Here is a 12,585-nt window from a genome sequence, read left to right on the forward strand (position 1 = left end):
AAATAGTGCTACCCAGGCATTTGAATAGACGGTCGTATTCTGATAAGAAGAGATGGTGGAAGGTGGGGCGGCGGCGGTGGGTGTGGGGGTGGGGGTGGGTCTCCGGGGAAGCAAAACAGAGGTAGAGAAAGGGGAGACCCCTGGCCCCACCCTTCCATCCTGGCTCCCACTGGGGGAAGGGAGGAGCCGGTCCCATGAGCACGGATTCATCTGGGTGCAGAAATACAGTATTTAGGTCATTATAAATCAATCAGCATGTATAGATACTTGGTTTGATGAAAATACAATCACTTAAGGTTTTTTTTTTTTTTTCCCCCTCTTTCATTACAGAATCATACGATGACCCAACACAGCAGTTAGTGCAAGCACGGTCTCTCAAGGAGAATGACTTTTGTGGCACAAAAAGGGAACATATTTTACTCTTTGCACGAAACTTTCATTGTTAATGTATATTATTCAGAAACATTGTATTGTACCATAAAACTTGTATTATCAAAACTGTTGGATGTTCATGTGTTTGAACTTTTGAGCACCGGATAGACCCCCTGTATATAAAGTGTCTCACATGTATTATGTCGTCTGATACTAAAATGGTCTTATAAAGACAAGTGGACTTGGGCCCTATTCAGGCAAGATTTTTAAAAAATGTGAGCAAAATGGCTTAAGAGAAAGTATTTTCAAGGAAGACAGATTAAAACAACCCTGTTACACAGGAGACTATGTTTGGACTTCCTTTTCTAACACTTAAGCCTCGAATTTCTCTTTTGGTATATCAACAGTTAAACCCAAGACTATTTTTTATTGCTGAAGATTCTTGCAAACCACGAAGAGATGTTCTCACAGAACCCCACAGCTGGATAAGGCCCGTATATATATTTGTAAGCCTTGCAATGTGACAGGTAGCATCACTATATATGCAATAGTTGTTATGTAGACTGTCAAAGAATTTTTTTTTTTCCTGGATACATTTGAAGCTTTGAGTGTTCAAGGTTTTCCTCAATGATTTCACACAGCCAAATTCTTGAATCAGTCGAACTAACCTGTATGTTACTGTTATTAATGTTTACTCTGCGGTCTGAACCTGGAGATTACTGGAATTGTTTTCCAAGAGGAAATAAATTCAGTTTACCGTTAGGTATGAGCGTATTTGTGTGTTTTCTTTTTCTAGTTACTCTGCCATTAAAAAAATCTAATTGCCTGCACCCTTGGAAATGAGTTCTGCTCTTGAGAATATCCCAGGCATAACCTCAATCATATTTAACCTTTCCACACCGGGCCAAAAGCAGCTGGGAGGAGATTCATCACGTCGCATAGGGAAGGAATCAGACCCGATGTGGTTCTTCCTCTTGCAGATCCTACCAGGTCACATTGTACTGGAGGATTTTGACATCACAGATGGATGTGATGGCTGTTTTCTGCATAATTTGCAGCCCAATTCATGTCATGCTGTGCAAATCTGAACTCAAAGTAGATGGCTGCAATTTGAGAGGCAGTTTGGCTTATGTGTACTTAAGAAGCAGCTTTGTTCATTCAGAAGACAAAGCACAGAGCGGGGTGCCTGTGAGCCTCGCGCTGGCACAGAGCGCAGACTCTCAGTGTGATCTTCTCCACATCAGCCACCTCCAGGCCTCTGTCCCCCAGCCCGGAGAGGTGACGCCAGCCGGAGAGGTGACGCGGCTTGGTCATAGGCCTTCACGCAGGCACGGGGGGTTGCCTGGAAGTTTGCTCACTGGTTGCTCACACCATGGCTTGCCACCAAGTGGTGAATGAATAGGCACTCGAATTTCAGAGGCTTTTTTTTTGCGGGGGGAAGAGAATAGCCATGTGTACGTTGAGCCCTAATATACATGTTTAGCCAAAATCAGTAAATATAGACCTGATATTAGCGGGCAACTTTGATCCACATCCTGCTTAAAATACTTCACCCACTGTGACTCTTTCACCCTCTTTGAAACTCTGAGGACCTCAAGCAGCTCTTTAAACAAGCGAGAATCTTCATAGCACTTTTTTTGATGGAAAAGCTAAAGCATGGACTGATTCACTTTATTGTGACCACCTGTCACCAGGGGAACCATGGATGAAACCCAGATACCGGCCCCGCAAGGTGTAAGCCTCACCCCGTGGTGCTCAAACCCCAGCCTGCGTCAGGATCCCCTGGAGGGCTTGTTACATCACAGGGTACTGGACCTGACACCCGGAATTGCTGAGTCAGTAGACCTGGTGGGGCTCAAATGTTTGCAGTTCTAGGACATTCCCAGCTGGGGCTCATGTTCCACACTTTGGAGGGCCACACTTTGAGACCCACTGTTCTACCCCATTTCCAAATTAGTTGAGTGCATTGAATGTGACTAGCCATGCAGAGTGCTGGCAAATTATATTACTTATTTTGATACCAATAAAAGAAAGTTTGGTCAAATTTTAGGATCATTCAGAAACAGGTACCTCCTGGTAATTAATGTACGTTTGTCTGCTTGCCAGAATGTATCGCGTGTATGTGTTTTGTTTTTTAATGCTAGGAAAACTTACATCTATACATTTCACAATGGATTGCCAGCATGCTATTTAATTAAAAAGCTTTTTCACCAGCTACATAAATAATGAAGTATGCTAAGAATATGCAAGTACATTCATAATTAAAATACTCAGCTATATTTTGAAAAATTAAGATCTCTGGTCTATTCAAGGATTTTGCATTTAAAATGAAATAGCCACACGATGATTTTTTAAAAAGCTTTAAAACCTCAGGTTATTAATGAGTGGGTTATGTTTTACTACCAGGAAGCTGCTCTTCATTCATGAAAAGGAAAGCAGGTGATGGTGTTATCCAGGGATGGAGCCTAAGCTGCCTTCAACAGCATCACCTCTGAGAGACTTCCCAGGCTCCTGGTAAACAGCAAAGGGTTGGAATTCCTAGGAAGCAATGGAGGCTGGTGCTTATCTTTCTAGAGGCTGTCACCTGGCTGGCCATTGGGCTCCTTCAATACAAGCATGTTTCAGCCTCTTCCCAGGTAAAGCTGGAGGCCAAAGAGGTTGACTCTTATTGCTCCATATGCCTGCCTGATCCTCCAGTGACTATGAGATCGTTCAGATTCAGCAGGCCCTTCTTTATAACCAACCATTCTTTGGATCATAAATACTGAACGGTGTGTGGAACAGTCATTCCCTCATCCTGCTTATTACCTTGTCTATATTTATTTCCTGCTTCATTCCCTAAGAATATAAGGCAACTTAAATAAAGATTAACAAAATGTTAATAGGGAAAGCAGCATGGTGCAGAGAAGAGAAAATACAGTAAAGCAGTTGGCTTGTTTTCTGCTTTAATTTTTCTTTTGAATGCATTTTCGCACTGGCTTTGAGCTTCCTGGTAGCAAAGGGAAAAACAACAACAGAGAGGAAGGATTATACCACTTGCTTACGAGAGATCTTTTTCCCTATCACTCAATTCCAGAATAAATTTCTCAGTGACTTTATATGCAGTCGGGTGGCCAATACAATGGCCACTGTTCCTGACCCTAATTTTATGCTCTCATGCAGTGGCTGTCATCTGGAGGAGTGTGGCTGCACCTACGGGTAGAGGCCAGAGATGCTAAAGATGCTAAAGAGGCCAGAGATGTAGGATGCTAAACATCCTACAATCCACAGGACAGGTCCCCCGACCAGGGATTGAACCCCTGGGCCCCGGCAGTGAAAGCGCCAAGTCCTAACCACTGGACCACCAGGGAATTCCCCTAAAAAACTCTATTGCCTGAATCCCACCCCCAGAGAGGCTGACTTAATTGGTCTAGAGTGCAAACGTGCCCCCGGTGATCCTAGTGTAGCCACGTCTGAGACCCACTAGGCCAAGGCTCCATTCACATGTAAGTATACCGGGCCCAAGACTAGAAATTTGAAAATAACATCCAAGGAGTAGAGAAGTATGGGCCTCAAACTCTCTTTCCTCAACGTTACTTTTTAACAACTGGGCGTGTAATGCTTATTTGAACTCTAAAGTAACATAACCTATGGCAAGTTTCAGAGGAAGGGGAAAGGGGGAAGATGACCCAGAACCCCACGTGGCACCCTTACCCCTGATTCAGGATTACAAGCTTTATGAGTGAGAAATCTGGCCCCATGGGAACTCTGGCCACCCAGAGAGCAAATCACCCATCACCTGCCAAGGCCGGGTCGCCCAGTGTCTCAGGAGAAGCCAGCAATCCGGGTGGTTATGTGCCATGTGCCAGTTTCTGAATGTTGGCAGTCTCTGCTCCGTTTGTTATTCAAGCTCTGCTGACCCCCGCTGTGCAGGCCATATGAGATAGACTTTAGGGCCAGGCCCTACTCTTGGATTGCCAGATTTGACCTTCAGCATCAAGTATTATTTTTTTCCAATTTTTTTTCATTCCAGACTATTTAAAATGTTTGTTTAAAATTATTATACGATTTGTGTATGTGAGCATCATATGCAGTTTTGATGTTGCTTTGTGGCCCTCAAATTTCTATTGCTTCGGGTAGAACAGTAATGCACCAAATGGATGTGTTCTATGTAAGCCCGCCCTTGTTCCTGGATATTTAGATGTCAGATGGATTTTTTTTTTAATGATGAAGGAGAAAAAATAGCAGAAAGTCAATATTCTCTGTTGCAAGTCAGATATGCTATATTCTCTGTGACTAATGGAGGCTAGGTTAAATATGCTTTGGAAATCATGTAAATGGGTGAGAGGGTTGACATTCTGCTTTGAAGGTTGATAAGCTTAACCAGTGTTGCAGCCCAAATGGAAGGTAAAGACCCCAGAGGCGGCCCCCAGGTCCCCGCCCAGGCTGGGTTAGGCTCCTTGGAGCAGCGCTGGGTCTGTTCCAGAACTTGGACGAGGATTCCGACGAACCCTCAAGTTCCACTCTACAGAGCACGTCAGCCCTGCTTTGTGTCTGTCGGGGTGCAACATTGCAGAACCCTTGAGGAAGGACGTTTGAAACTCCAGATCCATTAGAGAATACCTGCAAACGCTTCTCCGCTCAGCTTCAGCAGGCCGGAGCCTCTTACCGTCTCCCTTGTCTGGAGGGAGCACTACCAAAGGTACTGCAAACGCCCAGAGTTCGAGGAAGAGGAATGATTTAGGGTAAAATGACCCGGCGTGGGTTTCTGGCAGAATCCCAAGGCTCAGGCCTGGTTGGCACTGCGTTCCCGGGTGAGCGCCGCACGGGGCCAAGGAGGAGCCCCGTCTCTGCCGGATTCCTTTGTAATGAAGGCAGCTGTCAACTGGGGGAAAGGCACAGAGCCCCTTTATTTCCGAGCAGGTGATGCAGCATATTAAAGTTGAATTCCATCTTGTGCTCGCATCCTGAATGAGCCAGTTTGCAGGCAAGCTCAGTTCTTCCTGCAAAGAGGGAAACTTGGCGTTGGCTGAGTACTTAAATGGCAATCTACTTCTGGCTCATATCAATTAATTCCTTCATGGACTTCTGCCTAAGTATAGCATCTTGAATTCCCAGCTGCGGAGGCTACGAGAAACAGCCCAAACAACACACGCCATGATCCAGGGGATGGCGCACGGGTGAAACGATGATGGGTGAAGCTGTCTCAGGGAAGCAGTGGGTGCCCATCGGGGGCTCCCTCTTTGTTTACCTGCAGACTCCAGGGCAGGACACACACTCCCTTCTCTGGGTGGGAAATTCTTTGAGAAAACTTTTACTATGTCCAAAGTGAAATCATCCTGAGGGGAATCCCCTCCTTTTGGCTTTAAAATATCCAAATCCAAAGTGCCCATGAGATGTGGAAGCAGGATGGGGACTAGAAAATCCGAGGAGGGCTTTGTCATCACTCAGACACCAGGAAAACCTATTCCAAAACTGGTCTTCGTCCTAAGGAACCTACCAGCGTCGTCTCCATCTCCCTTTCACGTGAACAAGGAGCATCTTGATCAAGCACTACAGACAGACTAAGGATGAGTATTGGTGGTGCCGCATGAGATCTGGCAATTCTTCAATGCACCTGGTCAATACAGACTACAGCTCAGACCTTGACACCTACACGGGGATGTGAATTTCAAATCCCTTATCACTCAGGTGGGTTCTCCTCCTCTAATGCTCTAACAATGTGGCTATCACCAAGCTGTAACTGATGAAAATCAAGGTCACGTGGCAGGGACAAACTCACGTTTCCTCCGCTGCATGTGAAACATCCCTGGTTTGTCTCGCTCTCTGCTGTCTTTTACTGAATCAGAGGGAGAGTCTGTTTTCCTTGTCCAGGAGACAAAACCTGTGTTTCTTTCAGGCAGTGTGCTGTCCAACATGGTAGCCACTAGCTGCCTAAATATGTGGCTATTTAGATTTAAATTAGGCAAAGTTTAAAATTCAATTTCTCATTCTCACTAGGAACATTTCACGTATTCAGCTGCTTTACGGGGCTCGTGGCTACCGTATAGAACAGCACAGAAACACATCACTCTCCTCAGCACAGAAGGTTCTCTTGCGCAGTTTGACAATTCTAACCCACCCCCTCCCACCTCCTTTGACCCCTCCCGTGTACAGAGGCCTCTCTTTCTCTAGCTCCTTTAATTTTTTTCCCACCTATCTTCATACTGTTCTCTGTCTTCAAATGTGCACAGGTTTTCCCCTCTTCAAAAAAAAAAAAAAAAAAAAAAAATCATTTTTCCTGACTCTGAAACCTCCTCCCAAGACTGTTTTATTTATTTCCTTTATTTTCTTCCAAATTTCTCAGCTCTGTGGTCTGCTCCCACATCCTCCATTTCCTGACCACTGACTCGCTCCTTCCTCACCTGCAGGCTGGCTTCCGTCAATATCCTTTCACTGAAAATGTGTTCCGAAGGCCACCAGTGGTCTTCTCACCGCCCAGCGAGAAGGGTTTTCTCCCCCGTCCTCACTCTCCTCTGCCTTTCAATAATTTACACCGTCAGTCACCAGGCCCCGTGTTCTTGCTTGGCAGTATTTCTTATGTTTATTCTTTCCTTTCTATTTCCAGTGACAGGACCCTAGGGAGATCCTTTTCATCTACTACCTCTGGTCTCTCCTCTCTCTAACCCCTCTTGTACATGGCCACCATGTTCATCTTTATAAAACAATTATTTCACATCATTTCCTCATTCAGTAAATACCAGTGACTCCCAGAGTAATGTAGTGAAAAAGAGCGTGGTTTGAATGGCACTGGAATCCTTTTCTGCCACTTACTAGCTATGTAGCCTAGACCAACTGACTTGGCTTTTCCAAAATTTCTTTTCCCTTCTTTAATTTGAGGGTAAGTATACTTACAAGTTGTTGTAGGATGTTTGCTGGTGTTGTTATCAGTGGCTAAAAACACCTGAAGTATATTAGATGCCCTATACAGGAAAGTTATTGCTTTAAGTATTATCTTTATTTAATCCAGGCTCTTTTTATGTTGATTCTAGAATCACTGCTTTTTCTCCATTGTACCTCTTATCCATCTGATTCCCTCCTTTATAGTGTTTCTAAAAAAAAAAAACACACCACTTTTACCTTGTCTCCTGCTTATGAGAACCTGAAGTCATGGTCTATTATCTTCCAGCAAAAGATGAATATTCCTTAGACTTTCAAGAATGTTTTAATCTTGCCCAACTACCCATTCAGCTTCAACCTGTTTCTGTCAGTGAATCCAAGTCATCGTCCTTTGCACGTCTAGTTCATCCCTTTACTTCATTTTTCACATCTATTGTCTATTTATTCCTACTCTTCACATGCTCTTCCTTCTTTCCCTCCACTTACCTCAATCCTGGTCAGTCTCTGGTCACAGACCAAGCCCCTCTTCCATAAATCCCAGGCTAATCTGCACCATTATCTCCTTTCTCTAAATTCCCATTTGCCCTTATAGCCTAGCTTAGCAATTCATGGCTTCCTAGCTGGATTGTAAATCTTTCAAGCATGGGGAATCTGCTCTCCGTATTTTTTTTTAAATCCACCGACAGTGATGTCACCATGGAGGTTCAATTAAGCACATGTTGATGAATGAAGAGCTTGACTATAGTCCTCAGTCCCTCTTAGTTCAACAAAGGATGAGGGGGTAAGACAAGATCCCTGCTCCCCAGAAACTCACAATTAAAATTACCCAGAGACTCAGTCTCAGCCTTTTTTCCTCAGTTCCACAGTTGCCACTGTCCTGGTTAACCTGGTAAAGAAGGGCATCAAGGACCCGGGTCAGCATGGACTCAATTTATAGCCACAACACATTGGAGCTGGAAGTCCAAAATGCCTCCTTCTTTGATCTCTTCGACGGTAATGATTTCAGTTGATGTGTTTAGCACCAAAATCCAATATAGCCAATATTTTGTAATAACTGTAAATGGAAAGTACCTTTAAAAACTGTACAAAAGTTTTTGGAAAAACTTGGCTTTAGACAGTACGGTGAATATAATTAATGATAAAAAACAAAAAACCTGAATCTGAAAAGGTACCAGATCCATATGTAAATCCAAGCTTCAGCTCACTCCTTTCTTAAAGCAACAGCGATGTTGACTCCTTCTGATGAAATGGGCATCTACTGAACCAGGCATACGCTATATTCCCTTGACAAATGTATTTACACTTAGAACATGGAGAGAAAAGAAAATGTCAACAGCTGACAGCTTCTTGGCCTATGGGGTGTGATCCAGGAGCATAATAAATTCATTTAATCTTGGTGTTGAATAGATGCATGCTAGGCTTGTGCGTCTTTTTTTTTTTGGCCTTTCCTCCAACATGTTGTTTGAATCCAGTGTCACATTCCTCTGTGTTGTCAGCAGAGACAGGAACCAAGCTAATCCTTTGGGTCCAACCTGGGATAACTTTCCCAAATGAGTAAAGATAGGAATGAAAAAGGGACACCATGTAGAAGATGCCTTGTTGCCAAATGTTGGTGGATAACTATTTCATGCTGAAAAATATGCCTCAAGAATGTTGGCCACTGGGAGCTTACAAAGTCCAAAATAAGATGTATTTCCACAGAAGATCTTAATCATGCTGATAAAGGGATAAGCATAGTCAAGAGGATGTAAACCAGATAAAAAGCCACCTCTGTTTAGAAGCTGGATCCTGCTCCTTTCTCCTCATTAAGGCATTTCTCATCTCAGCCAAATTGGATATGAAGATATGTTCCTTATCCCTGGCAGATCTCACAAGATAGCAAACATTTCAGACTTCGTGTGTGAAAGCATGACATATTGGTTAAGACTGAAAATAGCATGTTTCTGGTAGAGTTCAAGTAGATAAGAAATACTACACCCCACTGTTTTTGTAAATGCCAGAGTTCCACTGAGTCGAGACAGATGGTAGCAGACAAAGAGGCAATCTTATAATCAAAAGCTAAAATATGTCAAAAATATGTTAGCAAGCAAAATAGAGCAGATTACTAGCTTCTCATGTCATGACAGCTTGCAAAACATGTTAGGATGTTGAATCTCTAGTTATGTAAACAAAGGAACAGTAAACAGAGCAGCAGCAAATGGTGTGAGAGCTCATGTATTGACTGCCCCTTCACGGCAGTTTGGGGAAAGAGAAAGTCATGTGGTCACAAGGAGCCTCGGATGGACCTTAAGAGGTCCCCAGCTTCAAGTATGGGGATCCATTTTCCTTCCGTGAGTAACAAATTTCTCTGTGATACCCAGAAGCTGTTTAACTAAATTACAGGAGGCATTCAAACTTACCAGAGAGAATTGTAAGGATTCCTTTGAGAATCATCATGTCATTTAGCTCAAAGAAACAAGAGGGTGAGTGTTATTTTGTGAAAACAAAATGTACCCAAGGCTTTCTGTATATGTCAATCTCATTTCAAGGAGGTTTTTTTGACCATGGGATGGCAAGGCTTCGATGGCCCTGGAGAATGAACTTGCCCACAGGTCAGCCCTGGGCTTCTTATTGTCTTGGTTAATTTTTGATCAGGTTTGTGGAGAGCGAAGGCAATGTTTATCATGACTGGGGGAAAATGGAGATACTTTTATTGAGCACCTACTATGGCCCAGGTACTATAGTCACATCAAATTAAACCTCTTGCCTCTCGAGATGGAGAGAAGATCACTTTGACTAGTCCGCACCCAATGGAAGTTCAAATCTGACCTCCTCCCCCATCTTTCCCTTCCCCTTTTCTGCACTCAGAGAATCCATGGGCGGGAAGAAATGGTAGAAAGTGGGCCTTGTGTTCTCATGCAAGCATTGCCACCACCTCTGGCTCCAGGGTCCTACTTTAACACTGGCTGCCTCTCTGGTCCACTTGATACCAAAGACACAAAGGTCAGCAACACTTTTCAATCTCCACAGGGAATCACCTGGGGAAATTTCAGTGTACCAGAGAATGCTGCGTTTTTAAGCAAGAAATCTTTTGATAAGCTACCTATCAAAGGGTGAAGGTCCAAGTGTCTAACATATAACAAAGGATGATAATCAAATTTCTGGAGATAAGACAAGAAAAGGAATTTGCATTGTTCTTGAGGAGGAACCAGCAAGACTGGGCTCTGCATTGGAGGAGAAAGGACCAGAATAGGAAGCAACCCCAGCTGTGCGGTCACCAAGTAAAGAGAATAGAGATCAGAAGTGTCTGAGGCATATTTCCAGGTTTTGTTTGGTTTGGATTGGTTCTTTGAAGGTCAGGCAAGGCAAACGTCCTCTGCTCTCTTCGGTGCTAAATCCTCAGTGAAAGCACATGGCCCGCTAATGCTTCTGGGGAAGTGGGTTCTTCCTGGAGAGCTCAGACCGCCGTCTCTGTCCTGCACGGTGGAAACAGACACCTGGTCAGGAGGCAGAGAACACGGGAGTGGCTGGCGCCTGGATGACCCACGCCAAGCAGCACTCCTGTGAAAGTGCTCCTGAGAAGAAGAGATTCACTGAGAGTGCGAGTTGGGTGACAGAGGAGTGGCCGATGCTACAGCTGCTCAGCTTCCAGTGGACACCAAGCTCCTGACGTGTCCTCAGACAGATGCCTGGGAAGTTCATGCATCTCCCTAAATCCACACAACTCCAGAAAACGTGGTATCCCATTTCACAAAGGACTGGGGCTCAGAAAGGTAAGGCAACCCGCCCAAGGTCTCATAGCTAAGTGGAGGCATGATTCAAAGTCGAGGAATATATGTGAGAAAAAAAGGAAGAGAAAGGGTATATTTATGTGATTTGGATTTATGCATTAGCTAAAGACCCAACTTAGAGTTATGTCCCTAAATACGGAATACCTAGAAACATTAATTAGCATCCTCTTCAGCATTCCGTTGAGAAAGATAATCACCCATAAGACCAAATAAGACCTCTTGACCGCCCTACAACTATCATTCGGTGAAAAAAAAAAAAAAGGATTCAGGGTGTGCTCCTGCTAAGTCAGATATGGAATGTGCAACTCACACGTTCTGGTGAAATTGAAGCAGGTGAACTCTAACTGCCAGGAGGTAATGAGTATAATAGACAAAGGGAATAACTCGGTATAAGCAACCATATGCTTCAGTTATCTATAGGTGTGTAGATATAATGGGGCTCCCTTTCTAATACACTTGGTCGTTCTCTTCCTAGTTACACCTAAGTGGATTTTCCCCCATTGGGAAAGCCAGTGTAGGAAATCTTGGAGGTTCGGGGCCATGAGAGCTCCGAGGGAAGCAAAGTGGGGGGTCAGTTTATAAGGTAATGGGGCCTGGGAGGCAAGATGATGAAGTCCTAAGTTCCTGTCCTGCTGTGTGATTTTGGACATGGAACAAGGTGTCTGGGCTTCAGGTGCTTTATTTCTAAAGTAGGGGAAATGGTCCCTGTTGCTTAAGCTGTCATGAAGATTAACTGAACACAGATATAAAACATCCAGCCCAATGTCTGCCCCTAGTCGGTGCTCAATAAAATTTTGTCCCTATTGGTCTGCAGAGTGTTCCTTTAGCCTAGGAGCAACTGTTAATTTTCTTTACTATCAATTTTTCTGTCAAGTGCCGTGGGAGACACTAGCATTGCAGAGCTGAGTAAGAAGCCATCGTTCATCCAATGAGCCCACTGAAGGCTCCGGAGGTAAAGACCCCACACACAGTGCCCATCCACGTGAGGAAGTGCTCTTCTGGGGTGTCAAAAAGATGCTGTGAGAGTCCAGGGGGTGAGGCGGCCATCTGTACACACGAGTTCCATGACGGCTTCAGTGGGGAGGTGCAGTGGGAAAATCAGTAAGAGTCCTCTGGGTTGTCAAGTCTAGACAGAGCAAACATCCTGAGCACGAATAAAGGTGAACTTCTGTCTTTTTTTTTTTTTTTTTTTTTTTTGCGGTACACGGGCCTCTCACTGTTGCGGCCTCTCCCGTTGCGGAGCGCAGGCTCCGGACGCGCAGGCCCAGCGGCCATGGCTCTCGGGCCCAGCCGCTCCGCGGCACGTGGGATCTTCCCGTACCGCGGCACGAACCCGCGTGCCCCGCATCGGCAGGCAGACTCTCAACCACTCCGCCACCAGGGAAGCCCCGAACTTCTGTCATTTTGTTGGAATTCTCAAAATAAATTTTTCTGTTCATAGAACACAATTCTTGTCATATTTTCATAGTCATCACAACAGTGTGAGGATAAAGTGTGGGTAGGGGCTCAGGCACCCACCCCTGATCTGTGAGCTGGACCGAAACCCCACAGAGAACAGGGACTAACAGCCGTCCTGTCCCTCTTG

At 44.6% G+C, this 12,585-nt stretch overlaps 1 protein-coding gene across 5 annotated transcripts in view; it reads left to right on the top strand.

Annotated features, from left to right (window-relative positions):
• The window catches only part of ZNF521 (zinc finger protein 521), a 279,725-nt gene extending 278,581 nt beyond the window's left edge, over nucleotides 1–1,144 (top strand). For 3 of the 5 annotated variants that reach the window (XM_067014909.1, XM_067014907.1, XM_067014908.1), the window contains one exon: nucleotides 331–1,137. In XM_067014909.1, the coding sequence (XP_066871010.1) occupies nucleotides 331–360 (30 nt within the window). In that variant the 3' untranslated portion in view covers nucleotides 361–1,137. Of the gene's footprint in view, nucleotides 1–330 lie in introns of all 5 variants that reach the window. The other 2 variants (XM_059039727.2, XM_059039728.2) reach the window with 2 other exon arrangements.
• Nucleotides 1,145–12,585: the final 11,441 nt, after the last annotated feature.

The sequence above is a fragment of the Kogia breviceps genome, chromosome 15, assembly GCF_026419965.1.
Source record: "Kogia breviceps isolate mKogBre1 chromosome 15, mKogBre1 haplotype 1, whole genome shotgun sequence".
NCBI classification, from domain to species: Eukaryota; Metazoa; Chordata; class Mammalia; order Artiodactyla; family Physeteridae; genus Kogia; species Kogia breviceps.